Source organism: Phocoena sinus, chromosome 17, assembly GCF_008692025.1.
Source record: "Phocoena sinus isolate mPhoSin1 chromosome 17, mPhoSin1.pri, whole genome shotgun sequence".
In the NCBI taxonomy this organism is placed as follows: Eukaryota; Metazoa; Chordata; class Mammalia; order Artiodactyla; family Phocoenidae; genus Phocoena; species Phocoena sinus.
In genome coordinates, this window is record NC_045779.1 from 63,225,485 (window position 1) to 63,252,909 (window position 27,425).

A 27,425-nucleotide genomic window follows, 5' to 3' on the forward strand; every position below is an offset into this window, starting at 1 on the left:
CAAACCAATACACTACCTCATAAAGCACTAAAGATGAAGGTGACAGTATTACCAATGTTGTAGGTTTGTTATGAGGATTAAAAAACCTAAATGAGTTAATAGTCCTAAAGCACTTAGAAGAGTGTTTGATACCTAGTAAGCACTATACAAGTTCTAAGTAAATATTTACCGAAAAGAATTTCTCTGGCGTCAACGCAACTGGTTGTTGATGACATTGCTTTACCGGTGCATGCCTGGTGGATCCGACGCCATAATACTGGAGCCTCTTGTTAGACTACGGAATTAAAACAACATTCATGACGATGATGAAAAGGTCAAGAAGAGTGGACTCCATCAAGGTTCTTTTTTGAACCCGAATGTTTTATAAAAGGAACCCTTCAATTCTCAATGCATTTGGGTCCTTGCTTCTCTATTAGTTGTCTGTACAACTCCTCAATCCCTAAACGCAACGTGAAACGGGATCTGGGGGCCCTGGGGAAAAATCACTTTTATTGCTTCCGTTGAAAGCCTAAAAGCCAGCGAGGCCCCGAGAAAGCAGAAATCCCAAGCCGATTTCGCGCGCCAGGTTACACCTGCAGAAAACTACGATTCCCAGAAGGTTTTGGGGGGGGTGGGGCTGGGGAGAACGGCCCGCGAAAGGGGGCGGAGTCTAAGGGAGAAGGTCGTGGGCTGATTCCATTGTCCTGAACGGGAGGGGTCGCCTGGGCGGGGTTTAGCGCCGTCCGATCGGCGGCCTGCGCGCTCTTGGTACGGTCGTTGGGGATACGGGCAGCCGCGGCCGGCGCTCAAGTTTCCCGGGCAGGAAGCGCGGGGCGTGCCGGAAAGGCGCCGGGACAGTTGTCCGCTGGACTGGCGGCGGTCGCGCGTGGACTGCGACATGCAGAGCATAAACCTGGGCAACAAGGAGAGCGGCAAGATATGGCACCGCAAACCATCCCCGGCCACTCGGGACGGGTAAAGGCCGCGGCGGGAGGCGCGCGCTGTAGAGGGGGATGGCCGCCGGCGAGGGGCGGGTCCCCGGCTTTGGCGAGGCGTTGGAGGGGCTGTTGGGGAGGATCTCGGGAAGGGGTGCGGGGGGCCGGATGGAGGTTTGGGTCCTGGATCTGATCCTGCCCCGGATACCTGGGTTGGGTGACCTCGAGCAACCCAGGTGCCCTGAGTTTCATGATCCTTAGAGACCCCCCTCCCAGTCCTGGGGACGGGGTCTCATTAGGATCAACGTGGAGCGGGAGGTCCTGGTTTATGCCAGGGAATTTGAGTTTCTGGTGAGTACCAGGACTGCCTGCCTTAATTAACACAGAATCCCTGTAGTATTCCTGGCACGCAGTTGATGCTCAGTAAATACTCGTTAGTTATTCCAGCTGGGAAAGAACTCAGGAGGAAGAACTGATGCGGGAGGGGAACAATGCACTTCTCCCCTTCCAAATGCCGCAGTTTATCCATCCTTGAATCATTGTTTGTATTCAGGCAAGCATTCGCTCATCGACTATTTGATGAGCACTTACTATGTGCCAGGCTTCTAAGCGCTGAGAGACAGCTGTGGACCAAAACAAACTTCTGGTTCTCTTGGAGTTTACGTATTAACGTGTATGGTGGTGATAGTGGTGGAGGAAGGGGTTACGGTTTACAAGGTAGGGCACTCTTTCTAGTAAGGCTATAGTTGCTGCTGCTTTTTTTTTTTTTTGATAAACTTTATTTCTTTAGGACAGTTTTAGGTTCACAGCAAAATTGAGAGGAAGGTACAGAGATTTCCCTTATACCCCCTGCTCCCACACATGCCTAGCCTGCCCCTTATTAATATTCTCCACTAGATATTTGTTGCAATGGATGAAACTGCATGAAGGCATCATTATTACCCAAATTCTCACAGTTAAGGTTAGGATTCAGTCTTGGTGTTCTACATTCTGTAGGTTTGGACAAATGTATAATGACTCATCCACCATTACGGTCTCATACAAAGTATTTTCACTGCCCTAAAAATTGCCGTTGCCCTGCCCATTCATCCCTCCCTCCCCAACTCTTCTTTTCATTCAGTTCCCGGGTATCTGTCCTGTTTGAGGCTCCTGGGTGACTTTAATGGAAGCCTTTGTCCCAAAGTGGCGCCATCTTGGGTCCAGTTGCTGCACACAGATTAATCTTATTGCTTCTAATTCCTTCGGACTTTGCTGCCTCACTTGCACTCATATTGCAGTGTGTTTCTTGTTCTCGTGATTTTTCTGTTGATCCTTTGCTTCCTCCTCACCAAATCAGTGCCAACTACACATGCCCAAAGCACACTGCTGCACATTGTACCATTAGTTTCTTTGGTTTCTGGTTGCTATCAGTCCCCTAACAATACTGCTGTCCCGTCAACTCCATTGAATAAACATTTTATCTAGAATAGGGGTACTTCAGTAGAGATTTTCATTTCCAAATCTGGAGTTTATGTAAATAGCACCCTTACTTCCTCACGTTCTCTAAATGTTGTAAAAGTTATGCCAACCCACACTAATTCTCTTTCTTGCTGTTATAAAATATCTAGATACACATGCAAGATTCAAAAAATGAAAGAAACGAGTTTGTGTGCAAATATCCTCATTTGTTTCTTCCACTAAAACATAGCTTTCTTTCTGTTCAATAAAACCCGTTGTTACGGTGTTGAGAGAAGCAAGGAGCATTGACTGTGGAGTCAGATGCACTTTAGTTGAAGTAAGTGTCCACTCGCTAGCTCTGTGACCTTGGGCAAGTTAATCTCTTAGGCCGTAAGTGAAAATAATCGTACTTAACAGCAAGATTGTCTTAGGGAATTAGTGTCTCATGCATCTTGGTGTTCAGTAAATATTTGATGTTTTTACTATGTTTAAGGACTGAGGAACTCTATCAGGCAAATTGTGAGCAACTGAAAAGCCGTTTTAAAATATTTGCATGTGTGATTTATATGAAAAATCAGAAGGACAGAATTTTGCTATTAAATGTGATTATATCATGATGATAGGGTTATAATCAAATTATTAGTGTTTTTCTGTATTTTCCATATTTTGAACAGTGATCATGTAATCCAGACACATAATAAATGTTACAGAAAAAAGACTGGAGGGAAAAGTCGTTTGCTTGGTCTGAGCTTAATTGCCAGGGAACATTTTGATGTTGTTACTTATTATTTCAATACATTTATCCCCCCCATCCCCCTTTGGGAATGTCAAACAAAAACCAGAGCTGGACAATAGTTAAAGTAAAAACAGACTGTATTCAGGACTGTTGCAACAGAGGAAACAAGACCACAGCGTAGAACTGGGCTCAGTCCTGAATACAGCCTGGGCAAGTGGGAAGCTATAGCCAAGGAGAAGGGTGGGGGTCGCTGGATGGAAAATTACTAAGAGAAAACATCTGGGGTTAAGGGAGTTCTGGCTAAATCTACCTCACAGGATTCCTGCTGAAGACAGGCCAAGGTGATCAGACATCACTTGGGAGATGGTGGAGAATGAGGAACCCATCTGATGTCAAGGAAAGTAGTATTGAGGGTAGGGGGGTTCTGGTTAAACTGACTAAGCAGCATTCTTGCTAAAAGTAGATTTTATAAGGGAGTGCACAGAAGGGCCTAGGAGAAGGTTTGGGAGCCTGACTAAAGTCTGGTCAAGCCAAGAATCTTTGTCAGGGACTAGATAAAAATAATTTTACTGTTTTACCCAATGAGTCTGAAAGCCTTATTTTTAGATACGCTGTAGAAAATGTTTGATATACTTAATTCAATGTAGTGTTTTTTAAATGAAGTGATAATGAGGCAGATGTTTCAAATATTCAAATTCATAGAAAGTCAATTAAGATAAAAAATTTCATGATTTGAAAACTTGTTGCAGGAGAGAATGGGACTTTTCTGGCCTTCATGACCCAAATATAAACACATATATTATTTTAAAGAGTTAGTTAATTTGTGCTACAAGTTTTATAACAGTTTTCTTTTCAGCAGATACATGGTACATGATCTTCCTCTGAAAAAATAATAGCTTTAGACAAATATACCTAAAAATAAAACTCATGTACACTTGGAACGTTCTGTAATCACAAAAACAAAATCTCATTAGGATATCTTAAAGTTAGGATATTGAATTGAATTTTTTCTTACATGTGGTAGCTTGTGATTTATATAAAACTCTCTACTTTTCACTAATTACTTCATTGTTTTTATCATGGGTCTGTTGCTTGATGTAACAATTCAACTACTCAATCAGAAATACATTTTCTTATCATATCCTGTTGTCTATGACTTAATCACAGTTTATAAATCTCTTCTTGTGTGTGTTTATATTTTTTAGTGTCTGTCTTTACTACTAAACTGAAAGCTTCCTGAGGGCAGGGCTCCTGTCTATCAACTACTCTTAGCTCCTGGCTTGTTCAGTGTCTGACACCCTGGGTTTTCAGCTATTTGATAAATAAATGAATGGCAGCTACTTTGACAATAACTTCCAGGACAGTTTTCAGAAATCCTCGTAGGGTTGCTTCTAGGAGAGGCAGAGGAGCCGCAGCAATAGGAGAGGGAAGATGGGGTAGGCAGAAAACTTCAACGTTAGTGAGGCATACTACAAAATCCATGGTTTTCATGACAACAAGTAATGCTTGACATAGAATTTAATGGTTCTTGTTTTTGTTTTTTTTGACAGAATTATAGTGAACATCATTCACAACACTTCTGACTACCTGCCCAAAGTTTTACGATTTTTGAATGTGGCTTTTGATAGCTCAGGTGATTCTTTAATTGCTGGGGACCATCAAGGAAATATCTATGTTTTTGACTTGTATGGAAACAGGTGAGCAGATACTTTGGATATTTACCAAGTAATTAACTCCTTGACTATTTTAGTACCTGCTATTAACTATTCATTCGGAAAGATTTATTAAGTTCTTACTGTATTTCAGGCACTTTGTAAAACTCTGTCATAAGTGTTGGTAGAATAACGTGAGAAAGAATAGAAAGATAAAATGGTTGGATTACTTTTTCAGAGAATTAAAGTTCTGGTTTTAACAGCATCTCTAGTAGCTTTTTTTCCCTTAAATTTAAAATTTTATTATTGCTAATTTATCAGTTACTGTCTGTTCATTGTTTAGAAAGAACACAGTTTCCTTTCTACATTATTGTCAGTATACTAGATCTAGGAGTTTTAAAGAATTGATCCTTACTCTTCCTCGTCTTCTCTTCCTTTGCCGGACAATTAGTGAAAAAGCAATTAGGTGGGATTGATTAAGGCAGACATCTGTGCAGTGAGGGTGGGTGGATGGGAGGGAAAACTGTTAGCCCAGCCAGAGAGTCAGAACGTTTCTGCCTGGGGGCAGGGCAATCATGGGAAAGAGGGGAGGTTTGGTCAAATGAGTAAATAGACTGAGGATGATGGAGGCCAGATTCCTCACTATTGGAAAGGGGAATTACAAACATGGAAAGGGAGAAAACTTGACTGAACCCTGTGGAACTGGATTGTAGTTGGGTATATCTGTGTGACCTCCTGGTTTTGAGCATATATAGACAGACATAGAAATGAACAGAGGTGTGTGTATGAGAAAGTGAATGAATTATATGTACATATATTTCCTAGCTTTGTCCACGCATAGGACCTGGGAGCAATAACACCGCAGTAGTAATGCATATACCTAGTGCCCAGTTCTTTTCTAAATATCACTCTCTATTACAAGAAATCAGGGATCCTTGCAGAAATAGCCAGTTTCAGGATGGAGACAGGGAGAGTACAAGATGAGCCTGGAACACTTTGTAGCCAGAAAGAAGGACTTGTTCAGAGAATGATGGGGATGTGTCAAAAAGACATAAACGTCAGCTTGAAGAAGCTCTCTCTGGGCAGATTGGAGACAATTTGCGTTTCAAAATAATTGATAGTGATGGCTCATAATCCACTGAATAAAACAGAAATTCGTGAATTCATGCTGTAATCAACAAACAGATAGTTTAATGAGAATGGATATTTGCATAGTCGCAAAGTACCTCCCCACAAAATATTTATTAATTAAAGAGAAAAAAAGAGTAATTTTACAATGAAGAAACCTGGCCAGCAGCACCTTATCAAATGATTAAAATTAAATTAACCAGTAGTGGGACAAATCAAAGTTTGTGTGCCACCTTATAGGGTGCAGCGATAAGACCACAGTGTTGCTTCTCTGATAGTCCTGTCTACCAAAGACAGGTAACCTGAGTCTATTCAGTAGAATCAGCAGGCAAAGCTGAATTAAGGGCATTGTAGAACAAGACTGGCCTGTGATCTTCATAAGGGTCAAGGTCGTGAAAGTTGTGGAAAGACTGAAGACTGTTCCAGACGGAGGGAGCCTAGACACATGGCAGGTCAAGGCTTGGACCTGGACTGGTCCCTTTGCTGCAAAGGACATTATTAGGACAGTGGGCAAAGCTGGGGTCTGGGGATTAGATGGTAGTAATATATAAATGTAATTTTCTAATTTTGATGGTTATATTAAGATTATATAGGAGAATTTCCTTGTCTGTGGGAAACGTGATCTCAGTAACTTATTCTCAAATAGTTCAGGGAAGGAAGAGGTCATATATGATTTATCTATCTGTGATTTACTAGGTAGAAATCTGTTAATCATTGTTTCTACTCCTTACCAAAAAAATAATAGTCGCAGTTTTCCCACCCTTTATTCTTGCTAACCTACCCAGCCAGTTCCCAATCTTTTTTTTTTTTTTTTTTTTCCTGGTACACGGTCCTCTCACTGCTGTGGCCTCTCCCGCTGCGGAGCACAGGCTCCGGACGCGCAGGCCCAGTGGCCATGGCCCACAGGCTCAGCCGCTCCGCAGCATGTGGGATTTTCCCGGACTGGGGCACGAACCCATGTCCCCTGCATCGGCAGGTGGACCCTCAACCACTGCGCCACCAGGGAAGCCCAGTTCCCAATCTTAAATCAATACACCTGTCTCTTCTTTGCTCCCACTAAAGAAAATAACAGACAAAATAAAAATAATTGTTGATTGACTCCATTACAGAGTAATGAACTTCAGCATCAGTGATGCTAGTACTTCATTTGCTTGTATTTATTGTCATTTACTTTTCCCATTCTTCTCTGAATATTCCAAACTTTTACCAATTTCCGTGATTCCGTATGTTCAGACTCTACTCTTATTCTGACTGCCTAGCCTCCTAATTCATGAGAAAATAGACGCCCTCAAGCTTCCTTTTCTTCTCAAGGGAACCTCAAATATATCTGTAAGTTCAACATCCATAACTCTTTGCCACTTCATCTGTAGAAATAGGTGTTCCTAATTTCTTCCAGCCCTAATCTCTATCTTCTATGGCCGCCCTTGGGACTTTGCACCATGAGTATTCCTCTCTTTTATTCAGTCCACTGTCCCTTTTCTCTCTGTAAATATTCACATCTGGGCAGAGGTGTAAGTGGCGTAGCTGTGACTTGAAATCAGGCCTGTCTGATTCTACAGCCCACTGCAGTGGGCTCCCTCTTCCTAATCGCCTAATCCAGTGGTCTCTTCTCATTTCTATTTGGGCATCTGTCCCTGGCCTGCCTCCTTCCATATTCTAGGTATTCTCTTTAATAATCTTATCACCATCAAGCCTCAGGCTTCAGCTGCCACATAACATTGTGCCACATAACATTTTTGCCACATAACATTTTTTTATGTGGCTCCTAGAAAATTTTAAATGATGCATGTGGCCTGCATTCCATTTCTTTTGGACAGCACGGCTCCAAATGCTTTTCAAGGGCCTTAAACTCTACATGTTTAAAACCAGAATGATTGTTTCCTACCCCCACGTAGGTTCCTTTTTTGCCTAAGTTTGAAACCTTCATTTTTTAGTAAATGAAACTCTGGCTAGGTGCCAAGTACTCTGCTAAGTACTTAACGTACATTATTTCATTTAATCATCAGATATTATTTCATTTAACTGTCACAACAACCTTATGAGACATCTTTTCTTATCTTCATTTCACGTGTGAGGAATTCCTGATTCCTCCCTCTTCACCCCATGTTCCATGCATCACCAGGCCTTTCTCCACTTGACTTCTGACACCTCTCCTATTCGTCATTTCCATTTTATACCCGTAACTCTGGTTGAGAGTCTCTGTAGTAGCTTTCTTAATCATCTCTTCTTGTCCCCCTGTCCATTTGCCATCTCTGCCAGAATCCTCTTCCTGAAAGACATGCCTGACCATGATTCTGCTGTGCTCAAAAGTTCTTGATGGCTTCCCATTCTGTGTAAGTAAAATCCAAACTCCTTTACATAGCAGGTAGCACTCTTCATAATCTGTTTTTGTTCTGCCGGAATGGGAGCTCATTTTTCTGGGTTTCATTTTCTTCATCTCTAAGGACTTCTCCAATGTGAAATTTTACAATTATTGGAAGAATTTCTGATACTAACGCAGTAATCTCTTCATAGGTTTAATCTTGTTCAGCGAACATCGCAAGCTTGCACAGCTCTGGCCTTTAATCTTCATAGGAAGTCTGAATTCCTTGTGGCGTTAGCTGATTATTCTATTAAATGTTTCGATACAGGTAAGAGGTCCTATTTCTCTTTTGAAGCAGAGTGAAATGCAGACAGAAATACTGCAGGGAGTTGGCTGATCTGTATAGTCTGAGGGATCAGACCCCACCCAATGACCCTCACTTCAGACACTAGCCACAGGTTTGGGGGTCCCAGGGCCATCGTCACATCAGATCAACAGACTACAAACTCGGGGTTCCCCACAACTTCCCCTAGGTTTGGGAGTTCACTAGAATGACTCACAGAATTCAGGGAAGCACTATGCTTATGGTTATTGTTTTGATGTAGCGAAGGGATATAAATTAAAACTAGCCAAAGGAAGAGACGCATAGGGTGGAATCTGGGAGGCTCACAAAAGAGAAGCTTCCATTGTCCCCAGGGACACATTACCCTCCCGACACCCACGTGTGGCCATCCGTACCGAGTATTGCCACACCGGGAAATTCACCCAGGCTCTGACTTCCAGAGTTTTTATTGAGGCTCCATAACAGGCATGACTGGATTATTGCCCACTTGATTTTAAACTCAGTGTCCAGCCCTCCTCTTCTCTGGAGGCTGGGCTGACATCATGTGGCCGAAAGCCCCAACCTTCCAGTCACTCACATGGTTGGTCTTTCTGGTGTGGCCAGTCCCCACTCTGAGGTTCTCTCCTTAGCATAAACCATCTGCTGTTGTCCAGGGACCTACCACAAAGAACAAAGACACTCCTACCACTGGAGTAATTCCAAGGGTTTAGAGGTTGCCTCCTTGGAGCCTGGACAAAGGCCATACCTCTCTTTGAAGGCCAAATTCCTTACTACACAGGTACAAGAATAAACACTTTTTAAATATAACCTATGTACTTTATACCACATTATATTTTTTAATAGAGAACTTAGAGTTCTGTAAACTGAACTTATTATTAAGAAAAAAAATCTCAACTGCATTGTTTTTTTCTTGTTATTAATGTAACCTATGTATTATAATATTTAGAAAAATTATAAACAATAATCATAAGAATGGTAGTAATAGCTAACACTTACTTAGTGTTTACTCCTTGCCAGGTACTGTTCTATGATTTTATGCATATTAATGAATTTTACTCATCATAATAACCCACAGAGATGGATACTCTTGTTATGCCCATTTTGCCGATGAGGAGATTGAAGCACAGAAGTAACTTGACTAAGTTGCCACAGCTTGGTAAGCGGTGGAGCCAGGATTCCTAATCTGGGAGTCAAGCTGCAGGGTCCCTGCTCTCAATCAGTAGTACCCTCTCACCGCACATGCAGGAAGAAAAGGCAGGCATCCTGCAATAATGCCCAGAGACACAGTCAGTGTTTTTATAACAGGGACTGATCTTTCCAATCTGTTTTCTATGCATATACCTTTTTTATACTCTAACAAATATATAATCATCCTGTTTATATTGTTTGGTGGAATCACTTCCTTACCTCATGAAAATTTTATATATTTAAGATCAGTACTTAGTAATCATACTCTATAAATGTTTGTAATACCATAATTGTTTAGCCTTTTACCTATTGATGGACTTTAAACTGTTTCCAATTTTTGCTATTACAAACACTGCTGTCACTGAAATTCTGAAAAACTAAGTCTTTAAACTCCTGTGTGATTGCTTTCCTTGGATTTTATCCATTCTCTCCTCCTCTCATCTTAGTTTTATCTTTTTATAGTGTCTTCTGTCTTATGGAAACCCCTCTTAACCAAGCCCCTTCCTCAGATACCGTCTCTACTTCCCCAACTACCTCCCTTTCTTTGCTGCCAAATCCTGCTTCTTCACAGCATCCATTGATGGATTCTGACTCTTAGTCCCCCCATCCAGGCTTCCAAGACTTCTATCTCCAAGGTCTTTAGTAACCTCTGATTGTGTAAATCCTCTTTATCCTTTTCATTTTGTTTCTTCATAGCTTTTAACACTTTGGGTTACTTCAAGAGTCTTAGTTTTCTGCTGTTACCTCTCTTGGTTCTACTTTTCCGACTCTTTCTTTTCTGGGTTCTTTTAGTGGTTCCTAGACTTTTGGGTATTTGACCCAATTAGAAAAAGTAGAGGAACTAACATAGGTTGCAACTTTTAATTTTGCTGATTGACATTGGAAAAAAACAATATAACTTCATTTCATAAAACTAGGGATTTTTTTTTTTTTTTTTTTTTTTTTGCAGTACGCAGGCTTCTCACTGTTGTGGCCTCTCCCGTTGTGGAGCATAGGCTCAGTGGCCGTGGCTCACGGGCCCAGCCACCCCACGGCATGGGGGATCCTCCCGGACCGGGGCACGAACCCGCGTCCCCGGCATCGGCAGGCAGACTCTGAACCACTGTGCCACCAGGGAAGCCCAACAAGGGATTTTTTTTTAAAACATAAAAACTTAGAAGGATACAATAGATTAAAAGGTAGTACTTTTTTTTTTTTAAAGGTAGTACTTTAAATTTAGCTTTATGAAAAACTCATTACGTTATCCTTTTCTCATTTCACTGAAGGCCAGTGAAAAATTGAGCATTAAGTAATGCCAGACTTCAGACTGGTGTTTGGAAACCACTCCTCCCTTCCCAAGGGTTTATCTGTTCCTCTATCTTCAGTTTTGACCTACTTTGTGTCTTAATGTTTCCCAGATTTACATCTTGTTTTCTGACTGTTCTCCCCACTTCCATCTTTCTGGAGGAAAAAAATATGACCCTAAAAGTATACCATGCCTATTACAGAAAACTTAGAGACACAGAAAAACGTAAAGAGAAAGTAAAAATCACTGTAATTTTATTACCATTGATAATTATTATGAAGAGTTTTTGGTGTTTTCTCTACCAGACTGTTTTCTCTGCTTTTGTGTCACACACACACATGTACACACACCAAATCGATGTAAAAGATCAAGTTTCTTACCTCTTCTCACACTGCTAAGTCTGTCCCTCCTTGTGTATTTATGTCAGGTAGTAGAATCACCACCTGCTTATGTAACTAAACCAGAGCCACTGGAGTTTCAACTCCTCTTTTGTCTCAACACATCCATTTAATCACTGAGTCCTTTGATATTTCTTTTGTAGCTTTTGAGTTTGTTCCTTTCTCCATTGCCACGTTCTTAGTATAGACCCTCCTTATCTCCTGCCTGGGTTATTACAGCAACAGATAAACTAGTCATTTTGTAATCTCTTCCTCCTTTCTAGTATATCCATCATATCTTCAAAGTGCTTTCTGAAACAGACCAGATATGGTATTCTTCTGTGTAAAACTATTTCAAGAGAAAGCCCAGACTCCATCACGTCACATTCAAGGCTGTTCTTAAACCCTCTTTCGGCCTCCTCTCCTCCAACCTCGGTGTTACACATGTTACTAACATGTCCTACGGTGCACTTCATCAACCAGCCACCGGCTTCCATTCTTTTTAGGTGTTAACGGAGATGGAGGGACCTCATATAATCCCTAGCCATCAACTGAATCAGTTCTCGGATGAAATATAGGGTTTGACCTGTATATCTGTTTTCCTTTTTCCCACAGTCACCAAGCAGCTAGTTAGCTGGATGAGAGGACATGAATCGTCGGTGTTCTCAATCTCTGTGCACGCATCCGGGAGATACGCCATCACTACTTCTTCTGATACAGCACAGCTATGGGACTTGGATACCTTTCAAAGAAAAAGAAAGCTGAATATTCTCCAGTCTGTGGGTATACAAAAGGTCAGTGAAGGGAGACACATCTTGGTCTGTTGTGCTTCTCAGGCTAGTTTCTTGATCAGCAGAATATAGATATTATAAGTAATGGTTCGCTTTGTCCCACTTAGCTATGCCTTCATAACTCAGCAACAAGCAAACCTTTTTTATTATTTTTAATTATTATAGTGTGTAACTTCAACTTTAGTTGTTAGTTTTTACGTAGCTGGTTGATCTCGTTTTATTTCTTAACCCAATTATGAAAAATTTCAAATATATAGCAGATTTTATATATATAGAAGAATTTCACAGTGAACACATGTACACCCATGGTCTAGATCCTACTATACTATACTGTACTTACATGTTAGTAAACTATATGATGGATCTATCCATCTTTCTGTTCCTCTGTTTATTAACTCATTTTTTTTTTTTGCATTTTTTTTTTTGCTGGACACGGGCCTCTCACCGTTGTGGCCTCTCCCGTTGCGGAGCACAGGCTCCGGACGCGCAGGCTCAGCGGCCATGGATCACGGGCCCAGCCGCTCTGCGGCATGTGGGATCTTCCCGGACCGGGGCACGAACCCGTGTCCCCTGCATTGGCAGGCGGACTCTCAACCACTGCGCCACCAGGGAAGCCCTTTTTTTTTGCATTTTAAAGTAAATTGCAGACATCAGTGCTTGCCCATCCATGCTTTAAGCCTGCATTTAATTAACTGCATTTAATTGGGTTCAGTATTTGTTGATGTAAAATTTGTGCATAATGCACAAATCTTTAAGTATTCATTTATTAAGTTTTGGCAAATACATACACTTTTGTAACATGTGCAGACCTATTATTACCATCATCCCAGGAAGTTACATTATATCCCTTCCCAGGTAAGCACTCCTCTGATGTTTTTCCACCATAGGTTAGTTTTATCTGTTCTAAAATTTCACATAAGTAGAGCTGGTCAGTAATGGTATGTGTAAAAGCTTTTCTCCTTCAGCATCATGTTTTCGAGATTCATCCATGCTGCTGTATGTATCAGTAGTTTGTTCCTTTTTATTGCTGATCAGTATTCCATTGTACACATATATCACTTTTTTAAAAATCCATTTCTTTTGCTTTTAAGGTTTTTTTTTCCTTCTATTTGATTAGCTAAATGCTATTTTCAGGATTGTCTGCATCTCCCTTTTAATTATTTTGCTTCAGGTTATATTATACATGCAGTATTGCTTTTAATTTCTTGGTTATTAACATGAAAAGCTAGCAGTGCATGTCAACCAAAAATTTATTTTGTAGTTTCCACGGAAATCTCAGAGATCTTAATAATTTAAAAAAGGTAAAAGCTATAGCCAGATTACTCATCAGGTATTTAGGCCAAATGCCTTGGTAGGTCTTTTATTCTTTAACTGCTTCAATACTTAAATTGAATTTTAAATTCTAAGGTAGAGAACATTGAAAGTTGAACCCACAGTGGAAACAGTCATGAAACAATGACATAAAAACCATCTGTTCTTTTCACCATGAAATTAGAATTAGTATACATGGAATAGTTGCCAATTTTAGCCTTGCCTTGGTCATTCAGACATTTTAGTTTAAAGAATAGGATTCCAAATGTTTGTGATAAGAGAATAAAATTAAATGTAGTAAATGTGAATACAGTATGCAGTATACATTTAAGTATACTCTAAAAGAACATCATAGTCTATAAGTTACCAGCAAACTTTTCCTCGAAACACCAGATAGTAAACATTTTTGCTTTTGCTGGCCAAGAGCAAAATTGAGGATATTATGTGTGTACTTACATAACCATCTGAAATGAAATAATTTTAAAATGTAAAAACCATTCTCTCTTGCACCATACAAGGACTAGAGATGAGTCAGGTGGTTGTCACTCCTGGCTTATTCTGTTGAAAATAGGAAATAGTTATAAACTAATCTTAAAGTAAAAGTTTTATTCTTATCAAGTTTTTATTACACCTATATTTTTATTGCAGTTTCTGCTTTTATACTTTATTTTTTTATATAAATTTATTTATTTTATTTATTTACTTTTGGCTGTGCTGGGTCTTTGTTGCTGCGAGTGAGGGCTGCTCTTTCATTGTGGTGCACAGGCTTCTCATTGTGATGGCTTCTCTTGTGGAGCACGGGCTCTAGGCAAGCAGGCTTCAGTAGTTGTGGCACGCGGGCTCAGTAGTTGTGGCACACGGGCTTAGTTGCTCTGCAGCATGTGAGATCTTCCTGGACTAGGGATCGAACCCATGTCTCCTGCATTGGCAGGTGGATTCTTAACCCATGTCTCCTGCATTGGCAGGTGGATTCTTAACCACTGTGCCACCAATAAAATATTTTATATTTTAAATAAAAGTTTTGTGATTTTTTTTCCCTTGATGACACGTGGTGACACGTGATTCTATGGGTTTCATTTTATGATGGCTCTTTTAACCTAAAACGATCTCCTACCTTTCTCTTTTTTTCCCATAACATGAATTTTTCTTTTTTTTCTTTCTTGAGAGACCAGGCCAATTAGAAAATGCCCCACATTCTGGATTTGTCTTACTGTTTCCTCATTGTGTCATTTAACTGGTTCTCTCACCTGTATTTGTTGTAAACTTGAATTTAGGTCTAAAGTCTTGAGTAGATTCACGTTAAACATTTTTGACAAGCTGTTTACCTTGTGTGTAAGATGAAAATAGTAATAGTGCTTACCTCAGGGTTAGTTTCTGAACTGAATGTGATAATCTATGCAAAGCACTTAGCACGATGCTTGTTTATAGAAGTGCTTAGTACAAGTTAGCTGCAGCTGCTATTTCTATATTGTCATTAATGTTATTGTTATCTATTATCTAGCTTTATTATGAGATTATCTCAGTGCAATTACATATCTTCTTAAAAAGCTATAAGGGAAATGTATTCTTTTTCTTTTGAACTATATTAAATAGATGCACAATCCCTTATTAGCAACTCAAAAACCCAGATGTTTTTTAATAACTCATTTTGTGGCAAAATCTGATTGGAATTCATCTAGCAGCAAAATCTGAACTAAATTGACATAAGGCTGAAATATTAATATGTTTGAGTATGGAGTGTTGCTCCAGGTCACTGGGGGTTCTACATAATATTACAGAACAGGCATTGTATTACCGTTCTCAAATTGGAAGTAATTCTGAATTTTGGAACACATCTGTCCCTAAAGGTTTCAGATAAGGAACTACAGACCTTTGATTTCAAAATGTTTTTAGAGAACTTACCACTCCATCCTCTTTCCACTGATTTTTGTACCCAGCAATAGCGGTAATTAACACTAATAGTAATAGATACCAATTGTTGAGTCCTTACTATGTACTTAACACTTTGTTTTGTTATTTTTAAGCTTAAATAATCCTAAAAGGTAGATACTATTATTCTCATTTTACAATTGGGGAAACTGCACTTCAGAGAGTGTCACATAGTTTATGAAAGAGTTGCAGTTTTGAACCGAAGCTTGTTTCACTCTGAAGTCATTCCATTACGCCATACTGCCTCTCAGGTAGACCAATTACATTTCTTCAAATTAGGAAATTTTGATTCTTTTTTTGATACTTGGAGGTAAGATATTTAGCTCTTTAGTTAAAGATTTTGGAACAAATCCTGAGATTTCTAATTACCGTCGTTCAGTATGTATCAGAAAAGGTTTTGTGATGGGTATCAGAAAACATTAAATAGTGTGTTACCGAACTTACCCAGTCTCTGTATACAATGGGCGCTCACTAAATTTTTGCTGAATTGTACATTTGACCTTAACTTTCTGTTATTACTATCCTGAACTCTTTAAACTTTGGAAAGAACTCACATACCTCTCAAAAGTGAATTGGGAAGGCCAGGATTTTCATATTTTGTAAGGAAAAACTGCAGCCAACCCTCCAAAGAGTATATTTTGTTACTGCTTTTGAAGTTTCTTCTAAGCATTTTATGTTTGTCAGGAGATGACACTATATAAATAATGACATGATTCATTAGGAACAATTTTATAATCATTGAAATCTGGCAATTAAAATCACAAATCTAGTAATGAATAATCATGTTGGCAACAATCTGTCACAGCTGTGCCTCAAAATAGCAGCTGATGTTCATTAACTTTTAAGCTTTTGCTTCTCCCAGTAGGAATAAACTTTATTACTTTTCTAGAAAAATATTGCTAATTATAATAAAAATTTCAAGTCACTTTTTTTTTTTGCGGTACGCGGGCCTCTCACTGTTGTGGCCTCTCCCGCTGCGGAGCACAGGCTCCGGACGCGCAGGCTCAGCGGCCATGGCTCACGGGCCCAGCCGCTCCGGGGCACGTGGGACCCTCCCGGACCGGGGCACGAACCCATGTCCCCTGCATCGGCAGGCGGACTCAACCACTGCGCCACCAGGGAAGCCCCCTCAAGTCACTTTTTTTGACATCAGATTTGAAACAGTGTTTTAGGGCATTCATTATAGATTATAATGTATTCACTGCAAATCCTTTCCGTAAGACCTTCATATTACAAATCTTCTTAACATAATGAAACTGGCAAAAGACCTACCAGATTGTCTTTGACAGAGTGAGCTCAGGACAGAAGTGAGGAGGAGTTGGGTCAGGCAAGGGCATCAGCACCTGATGTAGCTGAGTTACCACTTTTTATTGTCTTATTAGCTTTAGTCCTTAGTGGAGTGTTCTAATTAACCAGTATGTTCCATAGTATATTTTATATGTGTGTATGTATGTATTTTTAGCACTATTATCAAAAAACAGATACTAGTATGTATGTGTAATATAAATATATATATATTTACAATTCCCTAAAATTCTTATAGTAATGTCATTAACTATTAGAATCATTTCCTAACAGGCTGGGTGACAATAACACAAATTCATTGCAAGGCTACGGTATTTCACGTAGATGCCTTATTGAACCGTTATTTTTGTAACACTGAGGAAAGCCATGGTAGATGCAGTGTTCGTGCTGCTTTTCCCCAGGACAGCTCTCTCTCATTACTGTGATGATGGTTATATCCAGATTCTGAATACTCAGAGACGCTCCAATCCAGTGCTGTAGACACTGAACACTTCATCCCCAAGGAATGTAGCACTCTCTCTGACGCCAGTAAAATTGTGAAGGTGTGTGACAGATCAGGGGTCGGAATAAGAGGTGACAAATCCTTAAAGGTGCCCTGCCTCCTCTGTGAGTCCCTGCCCCTCTCTCTTGCCAACACAGAAAGTCACATATTTTAAAAATAATAAAGTTGGGGCTTCCCTGGTGGCGCAGTGGTTGAGAGTCTGCCTGCCGATGCAGGGGACACGGGTTCGTGCTCCGGTCCGGGAGGATCCCACATGCCGCGGAGCGGCTGGGCCCGTGAGCCGTGGCCACTGAGCCTGCGCATCCGGAGCCTGTGCTCCGCAACGGGAGAGGCCACAACAGCGAGAGGCCCACGAACCGCAAAAAAAATAATAAAGCTTGTAAAGACACACCAGTAGAAGCAACAAGATACGTTCAAATGTAAAGTGTTACAATAAGCTATAACGCAGTTAAGGCTGGTCTGGATGGGAAAGAATAAATACCTGGAACTCAGCACTAACTGTTAAAGATGGACATACATATACTGTACAACTCAGAAAAGGATTCATTCATTTATTCAACAAATACTGTTGAGCACCTTTACTACATTTCTGTCATTGTGCTCAGCACTGACTACACAAAAATAAACAGAATAGACAAGACGTCTGCCCTCTCAGAAACCAACCAAGGGTCTTCATCCCAAGGCAGCTGTGAAGGATGACACCTCTCGCTCAATTTTGTCCACAGTGTATGGGGTCCCATGCATAGAGTCCCTGGGTCGATTTCCTGTGGACAGACATATGTATAAAGAAATTATAATTATTCTGTAATTCAAAAGAGGAGTGATGGGCTTCTCTGGTGGCGCAGTGGTTGAGAATCTGCCTGCCAATGCAGGGGACACAGGTTCGAGCCCTGGTCTGGGAAGATCCCACATGCCGCAGAGCAACTAGGCCCGTGAGCCACAACTACTGAGCCTGCGCTCAGCAACAAGAGAGGCCGCGATAGTGAGAGGCCTGCCCACCGCGATGAAGAGTGGCCCCCGCTTGCCACAACTGGAGAAAGCCCTCGCACAGAAACGAAGACCCAACACAACCATAAATGAATGAATGAATGAATGAGGAGTGAAATATAAGACCAAAGCTATATTGAGGAAAAAATAAGGGAAAAAAAGAATAAATAGCTAGAGCTCTAACTAATGAACAAACCGTGTGAAATGTCTCAAGCTCTTTCTGGGGTGTTATTGGATTGGCCAGAAAGTTAGTTTGGTTAGTGAATATGTTGTTCAATAAAGTTCTTGGTGAAAATGAAAAATGTGTCTTTTATTTTTACTTAAAACCGAAAGAACTTTTTGGCCAACCCAGTATTTTGAGAGGATAGGTAGGAATATTTGTCCTTAGGACATTGAATTTTTTTCATTTTCTTTCCTTCTTTGCTTCCTTTCCTACCTCACTTTGTGTGTTTTACACAAATGACACATAGAATTATATTTGAGGCCATTGAAACTCTTATGAGAAAATATTGGTCAACTTTAATAAAAATTTTATATTATCAAAAGTAAGCATTGCTTACTGCTTATGCAATAGAAAAATAGAAATTAGGAGAATAAAATGGTATTTTCAACTTCACTACCAATTTCAGTCTCATCTGTCCATTAAATAAATTGAATCTAATAAAATATCATGTATTTGTTTTCAACTTTTTACTTTTACAAATAATGCTTAGCAAACATTTATACACATTTATCTTAAAGCATTTTGCTGATTTTTTTCCCCAAGGGATTAACTCTTAGAAGCAGATTGACTAGGGCTTCCCTGGTGGCGCAGTGGTTGGGAGTCCGCCTGCCAATGCGGGAGACACGGGTTCGAGCCCTGGTCCGGGAGGATCCCACATGCCGCGGAGCAGCTGGGCCCGTGTGCCACAACTACTGAGCCTGTGCTCTAGAGCCCGCGAGCCACAACTCCTGAGCCCATGTGCCACAACTACTGAGCCTGTGTGCCACAGCTGCTGAAGCCCGTGTGCCTGGAGCCCCTGCTCCACAAGAGAAGCCACCACAATGAGAAGCCTGCGCGCCGCAACGAGGAGTAGCCCCCTCTCGCTGCAACTAGAGAAAGCCTGCGCGCAGCAACAAAGACCCAGTTCAGCCAGAAATAAAATAAATAAAATAAAATAATTTAAAAAAAAAAAAAAAAAAAAAAAAAAGAAGCAGATTGACTAGTTCAGAAGAGAGAGATATTTAAGGTTGTTGAGCTGTTAGACAGTATCTTTAACCAGTTTTTACTATCAGCAGCAGTGTATGACAGTGCCTTTATCTATACTTTCACCAACATTTAATATTTTTTAACACTTATCTGTATTTAGTACTCGATATAGTATTTATATTAGTATATAGCTTATAAATATAATACGTATGTTAGTATATGTATAGTTTGTGTATATGTATGTGTGTGCATTATTTTAAAATAAATTTGATACACATAAAATGGTATCTTATTTTCATTTGAATCTTTTATAAGGTTAAATATTTTAAATTGTTACCTAGTATTTTATGAATAGCCTAGTCATTATAGTCACCTGTTTTTTGTTTAAAGGAGTTTACCTTTTCTTTTTAGTTTATAATAGTATGTAAAAATACCGGTTTTCTCCCCTGTCATATGTTGTAAATGTATTTTTCTCCATTTTAAGAAAAAATAATTTTAAGACAGAAAAATTAACTACTTGTAAATTTTGAATTTAAAGAGGACTATATGATCCTTATATGAACAATAACTTTTTTTCTTCCTCTTTAGGTTTTCTTTCTACCATTAACTAATACCATCCTGAGTTGTTTTAAAGATAATTCCATCTTCGCCTGGGAATGTGATACTCTTGTTTGCAAATATCAATTACCAGCTCCACCCGAAAGCTCTAGTATATTATACAAAGTGTTTGCTGTGACCAGGTAATGTCCTCTTTAAGACACTAAGGATTTTTATGAAATTTAACTTCCGGGGAAATTTTATAAATTTTCATTCAGTATTTTATTGTCCTATAAGCAAACATTTCCTTCAAACTTAGATATGATCTAAGATATGGTAATAAGTTTTTTACTTATTGTGGAAAATGTACACAAAAATATAAAAGTACATGAAATCTCAAGGCTAGCACTCTCGTTAACTATCATAAGCGTTAACTAATAGCCACTCCTACTTTTTCTATTACTCTACCTACCATTTCTCTACTGCACTGTCATAAAGCAAAGCCCAAGTGTATCATTTCATGTGTAAGTATTTCAGCGTGTATCTCTAAAGGATAGGACCCTTTTTGAAACATAACCATGGTACTATCATCAGACTTTTAAAAATTCATAATATAATATCATATATCTAGTTATTCATATTTCCCTGATTTGTCTAATAATTATTTTTTATGGTGGGTTTGTTCAAGTCAGGAGCAAAATAAGGTTCACACATTGCCTTGGTTGGTATATCTCTCTTCTTATATTTTCCTTGCAGTTTATTTGTTAAAGAACTGGTCATTTGTCCCGTAGTTTTCTACATTCTGGATTTTCCTCTTTGCATCCCTGTGATGCTGTTTAATATGATCTTCTCTCATCTATATTTACTATAAACTGGTTACACCTATATCTCCTATAAATTGGAGGCTAGATCTTGATCTGGTTTGATTTGGGGGCAAGAAGACATTGTAGGCGGTTTGTATACCTTCATCAAGAGGAACACAGAACTCTTTCTCTTGTGAATATCTTGTGATATTAGTGGCCATTGATGATTATTACCTAGATATCGTGTGTTGCATTGGGGGTTAGCAAATGGTGCTATTATGATTCTGTCTTTCCTTCTCCCTTATTAACCAAAACCTTCTATAGAAAGAAACTTCCTCTCATCAACTATACTCCATAAAAATTAAAAAAAAAAAAAAAGAAACTGCCTCTCAACTCTTTGGTTACTTTACAGTTTGTAAAGGAAAGGCAGGATAAATGCTGGATTTCTTCCTATTTAAAGAAAAATTTTTTTTCACCAAAATAATGGATTGATTTTTTTGGTATCTTCAAAGGTGGCTGATGTTTTTTGTCTTTAATCTTTGTAAGCTCATGGACTTAAACACAGTTGACATGATTTGACCCATTGAAGTTATTATTCTTAGTGATGCTCCAGTTCTCTCATCTTTGACCAGTGGGATCCTCTCCAGGTCGGCTTTGAACGAACCCTTTTGATACAACCCCGGTTGTCTGTGATAGTTCTCATTCTCTCTGGTCCAACAAGATGTTCCAGTCTTATCTTGTGTATTTCCTGTCCCAAAATGGAATCAGCCATTTCTCTAAAGGGTGTGGGTTTATTTTTGTGGGAAATGATACATTGACACTTAATCTGGGTGCTAGGTTCTCACTGTGGGTGGGTTGGTCATTGTTTCCAGGTATTAATGGATGTTATTTCCTCTCTTTCTCTCACCCTCTTCTTCTGAGTTATCAGTAAATCCCATCAACTCTACCAAACTGTATCTTGAATTGGTCTACTTTCCTTTGTCCATTGCTACAGCTATTACCCCAGTCCAAACTATCGTAGTCTTTTTCAGGCTACTGTAATAGCTCCCTTATTTGGTCTCCCTGTTTTCAGTCTCATTTCCTAAAGTCAGTGTCTACAAAGCAGATAGAGTGGTCTTCTCAAATCATTAAGTCAGATCATGTCATTTCCCTGTTGAACTCCCGTAAAAGGCTTTCCACTGCTCTTAGAAAATCCAACTCCCTGCCATGTCCCTGAGATCTTTTGTCCTCTGGTCTAGGCCTCCCTCTCTTTTCTCATCTTATTTCCCCTTACTGTGTTCCAGCCACACTTGAGTGTGGCTTCTTTTTGTTATTTACACCTATCTCAACATTTTTCTTCTGGCCAGTCAGGAATACTGACCAGCATGGAATTCTTTCTCCAAGTCACCCTGTGACTGGCCCATTCACATCATTTATGTAGTAGATCTTCCTCCTTTCCCAGCTCTGTAACATTACCTCGTTTTAGAGTTCTTTAAAGAACTTAACAGCTGATATCAAGTTCATTTATTTGTTTCTTTACCTTCCTCTAGACTGAAAATCCCCTGAGAGCAGGGATCTTACCTGTCTTCTTGTTCACCACTGTGCCCCTGGCACCTGGAGTGAAACCTAGCTTATAGTAGACACTTTATAATCCTTTGTGAATGGATGAGCAACAGCCTTGCAAATCAATCCAGCTTATTCTTTCTGTACCTTTTAAATATAAAGTAGCTTTCTTTGGCAGGAAAAAAGTTTGGGCGTTTTGGTTTTTCATATAGCAATGCTGTTATCAGTTCAGTACAGTCGTATGTGAAATACAGAAAGTTGGTTAGTAGTAAGTGTCTTTGAGATTATGCTATAAAATATAACTGTTACTCAGAAACTCCCAGTCAAGTCATCAAACAGATATTTGTTAAGCTGGTATCTTAGCACAATAGGTTAAAAAAAAAAAAAAAAAAAATCTACTGTAAACCTGAGTTTTCCTATATGGTAGCCACTGGGTACATGGGACTATTTAAATTAATAAAAATTAAATAACATCAAGAATTAATTTCCTCAGAAACGCTAGCCACATTTTAGTTCTCAATAATCACGTGGCCAGTAGTGACTACATTGGACAGCATAGATACAGAACATTTCTGTCATCATATTGGATCAGGTTGGACAGTGCTGCTATAAATCATTCATCTAGTCTTACTTTCTCACCTTTTTAAAATATAGAGATGGCCAAATCCTGGCTGCTGGGGGCAAATCGAACCATCTTCATTTGTGGTGCTTGGAAGCCAAACAGCTGTTTAGAATTATCCAGATGCCCACCAAAGTTCGAGCCATTCGCCACCTAGAGTTTCTTCCTGATAGTTTTGATGCTGGTTCTAATCAGGTTAGTAACATAAATGTTAGTAAAGTTGTACTTTTTTGGAAAGATCGTTATCAATTTCCGTACTATGTTAGGTCTCTTTAACTTGTAGCCTGATTGTTACAAGGTTTTGAAACTGCTGATAACTTGTAAAGAGTCTAAAACTGAAAAAATGGAAAAATCTTAGGTTCCGTATATTACTGATAACTTGCCCCTTTTCTAAAATCGGTATACTTTATGTCATACTTTATGGTTTACAGGTTGATTAAGCATGCTGTTTTTTATTGGATCCTTAAAGAATTCATTGAGTGTAGGCAGGGAAGGTATTCTCACCATTATACAGATTGTGACGCTGAAGCTTAGAAACACAAAGTGACTTGTCAACACTCCTTTAATTATAAGGATTAAAGGTAGGACTAGAACTGAAATGTTCTCACTTTGTTACGCTGTGTTCTATCTACCATAGCTGGCTGCCTCAATCCTATGAGACGTCTGCTCTATCTTGCCTTCGTTTACAATGCGCTCCCCCCGCCACACACCTTTTTTCTCTTTAATAGTCGAATAGTTGAACCTTAACTTTCTTATTTTAAATTATCTTGGGTGTTGCACATTAACAAATTGTGTGTGTGTGTGTTGTGTGTATTTATGTATAATATATGTGTGTATTATATCTATTTTAAGTTTTTTGAGTAGATAATGCTTTCACATGGTTGAAAACATAAAAAAATATAAAAAGGCATAAAGTGAAGTCTTACTCTTTTCTCCCATTTGCCCAGTTATTCACTCTCCTTAACCCACTGCTGTTGTATAATCTTATGTTTTTCCCATTTTTTTTACCTTGTTTTTTCCTAACTTAGTTTACCTTGACGATTTTCCTATATCAGTACAGAACTTCATTCTTTTTTACAGGTGTATAGGTTATTATAACCAGTCCTTTATTATTGGGCACTTAACCTGTTTTCAGTCCTCTTCTGTTACAAATGATGCTGCACTGAATAACATTTTTGTTTGTTTTTTGTTTTTGTAATTTATGTTTTGGCCGAGCCACGCAGCATGTGGGTTCTTAGTTCCCCAACCAGGGATCGAACCCGTGCCCCCTGCAGTGGAAGCGCTGGAAGCATGGAGTCTTAACCACTAGACCGCCAGGGATGTCCCTTTTTTTTTAATACACATAACTTTTGCACATGTCATTTTATACATCCTGTCTGTAGGATAAAATCCCAGAGTTAAAATAGTTGTACCAGGGTTAGGTGCATCTGTAATTTTGATAGATCTTGCCAAATTGCCTTCCAGAGAGGTTGCATCAACTGTGAATAAGAGGGTTTCCTACCATCTGACCCAGAGAAGAACATGCTGTTTATTTATTTACTTTTTATTTTTCTTAATAAATTTGTTTATTTATGGCTGCGTTGGGTCTTCATTGCTGTGCGTGGGCTTTCTCTAGTTCTAGTGAACAGGGGCTACTCTTTGTTGTGGTGCACGGGCTTCTCATTGCGGTGGCTTGTCTTGTTGTGGAGCACAGGCTGTAGGTACGCGGGCTTCAGTAGTTGTGGCACATGGGCTCAGTAGTTGTGGCTCACAGGCCTTGTTGCTCCGCAGCATGTGGGATCCCGGACCGGGGCTTGAACCCGTGTCCCCTGCATTGGCAGGCAGATAGATTCTTAACCACTGCGCCACCAAGGAAGCCCCAGAACATGCTTTCTAGGTTGTCACATTCAAACTGCCTCCAGCCACCTCTAGACTATGTCTTTCATGTAACGGGGGACATCAGCGTTTCACGAGATCACGTGGTGGCCCTGGGGAAAAGAACCTGTATGTGGACAAGGCAGCAGAGGGGTTTATTGTTTCATGTGTTGAAGCTTTTTTAGTATGTGTTTTTAAGTTCTAAGTTGTATGAGTTACAGCTAATTTTTTTTCCCCTTGAAAGACTAGCTTCCCTCCGACCCGCAGCCCGACTGCCCTTGCAGCTCGCAGACCTTCCCTCTCCACAGTCCAAATGCTAGTTACAACCGCGGGAGTCACAGGTTTGTGTGGGGCAGCAGGACAGGTGTTAGCTCTGGTCAGGCTGGGGATGGAGAAGAGAAACAAGCCCTCCACCTTCCTTGCTTCTGGCGGCCAGTGTGCAGTTAAGGTGAAGGACTGCCATCATCTGTACTCCCTCTGGAGGGATTGGTGGAGATGCGCCTGCCCGTGGGGAGGGCTGATTCTTAGGTGACCTTTCTGTAGTGTCCCAGGATGGGCTCCTTACTGGTTCTGGGTAGAGCCAGGCTTATCTGGACCTGAACAGGGCGAATCTACATGAGCCGTAATTAGGGATTTTAAAATACATGACGGCTCTCTGCGAGTAAAATCTCCTCTGACTGTCCTCCCTCCCCAACCAAAGAAAAGAAAACATATGTAAATACACACGTGTGTATGTGTGTAGTTTGACTTGCAGACATCTGACTTTTTTAATTGAGGTGTAATTGACATAGAACATTATATTAGTTTCAGGTGTACAGCATGATGATTCAGTATTTGTGTACATTGCGAGATGATCAGCATAAGTCCAGTTAACATCTGAGACTTGACTCTTAAATGTGTTTTAGGAACTCATATGTTGTTTCCCTCTACTCTTAGGTTCTTGGAGTGCTCTGTCAGGATGGCATTATGAGATTTGTTAATATACAGACTTGTAAACTTCTCTTTGAAATTGGGAGCCTTGACGAAGGAATTAGTTCATCGGCAATTAGCCCCCATGGACGGTACATTGCATCTATTATGGACAATGGAAGTCTGAACATATATTCAGTTCAGACTTTAACAAAAGAAATAAATAAGGTATGTTATCAAGTAAACAGTATCTTTTTTCTTTTAAGATTTAAATGCTGTATCATCAAAAATAAAAACTCCGTGTTACACAAGCTTCTAACCTCCTTGCACCTTATCCATTTTCCTGGGTACGGTTTCTGCTCTTACCCCCAAAGCCAAATCTCCAGATTTTTCTCACCCATGCTGCATCCCTAAATTGCTGTCTTCACAAAAGGCATCTGTTTGGAGTCCTTGTCCCATTCAGGGTGCCCCTCTGATCTGCTTCCCAAAAGAGGTCTTCAGTTCCAGTCTCTTCATTTCTGTCCCTTTCTTCCCATTGTTGTAGGCTAGACACCTTGGAGCACTACGTCTGTTTCTATTCCTGTATTTCGCAGATCTAGTCAACACTAAGTCCTGCAGTCCTTGAATCTGAGGTGCCTCTGTATGTGCCGCCTGTTCTGTCTCCATATTGGCCATCCCCATGCTGGTGCTCACTTGCTGCTCTCGAATAACAGTAACTTAAACAAATATACCAAAACCCAGAGCCCTCAGTGCCCGCTCCTGCCCATCAGTCATCTTTTATGGGGTTTTTTTAATTCTTTTTTTTATTCTTTTGCTTTTCTCCATCATCTTTTATATAACATTTTTCTTCTTTAAAATTATTTATTTTTGGCTGCATCGGGTCTTTGTTGCTGTGCGCAGGCTTTCTCTAGTTGTGGCTAGAGCTAGTAGTAGCTGAGGCTACTCTTCATTGCGGTGTGCGGGCTTCTCATCGCGGTGGCTTCTCTGTTGCGGAGCACGGGCTCTAGGTGCGCGGGCTTCAGTAGTTGTGGCTCACAGGCTCTAGAGCGCAGGCTCAGTAGTTGTGGCGCGTGGGTTTAGTTGCTCCGCGGCATGTGAGATCTTCCCAGACCAGGGCTCGAACCTTTGCCCCCTGCATTGGCAGACAGATTCTTAACCACTGCGCCACCAGGGAAGTCCCAATGTAACAGTTTTCTAAAATAATACTTTCATCACCGTTTCTAAAATAACGCTGTCTTAGTGGCTTCCTTCCTTTTGCCTGTTGCGTCGAGTCCACACTCCTCTGCTTGGCTCTCCAAGTCCTCTCTAATCTTGTCGTCTCTCCCTAATGTGTTTCCTCATACTTTCAGCTTCCCTCGTCCCCCATAGACACCGTGCTCATTTCTACGTCTGTTATTACACTACTCGCCTCATCTAAAATATACTTCCCACTTCTCTTATGGTTATCTAAAACTCCCCCAGCTCGTTGTCGAGTCCAGTTGTCCTGTGGGAGCCTTTCCAGGTCTGGAATTGTATCACAGTAGCCCTGAGAGGGACTTCGGTGATCACCTAGTCTAACCATTTCGTTTTACAGGGGGAGCAGCTCATGCCCCAACCTAATGACGCAGCTAGTCCTTAGCAGGCCCAAGTGTTCTATTCTTAATATGATAATCTTGTTGCCATGTACTCGCTCCCTTTTACCTTTTTCTTTTCCAATTAGATAGATAAGAAGTTCTTATTACAGAGCAAAATCAAGATACAGATAAGCAAATAGGTCAACAAGTCTCACCATTCTTAGATGATGTT

At 40.1% G+C, this 27,425-nt stretch overlaps 1 protein-coding gene across 4 annotated transcripts in view; it reads left to right on the top strand.

Moving 5' to 3' along the window:
• The first annotated feature begins 753 nt into the window (after positions 1–753).
• TBC1D31 (TBC1 domain family member 31) overlaps positions 754–27,425 on the top strand; it is a 61,635-nt gene continuing 34,963 nt past the window's right edge. For all 4 annotated transcript variants that reach the window (XM_032609986.1, XM_032609984.1, XM_032609983.1 and 1 more), the window contains exons 1-7: positions 754–954; positions 4,638–4,784; positions 8,382–8,497; positions 11,978–12,156; positions 19,965–20,116; positions 22,913–23,072; positions 25,668–25,868. In XM_032609986.1, the coding sequence (XP_032465877.1) occupies positions 878–954; positions 4,638–4,784; positions 8,382–8,497; positions 11,978–12,156; positions 19,965–20,116; positions 22,913–23,072; positions 25,668–25,868 (1,032 nt within the window). In that variant the 5' untranslated portion in view covers positions 754–877. The remainder of the gene's footprint in view (positions 955–4,637; positions 4,785–8,381; positions 8,498–11,977; positions 12,157–19,964; positions 20,117–22,912; positions 23,073–25,667; positions 25,869–27,425) is intronic.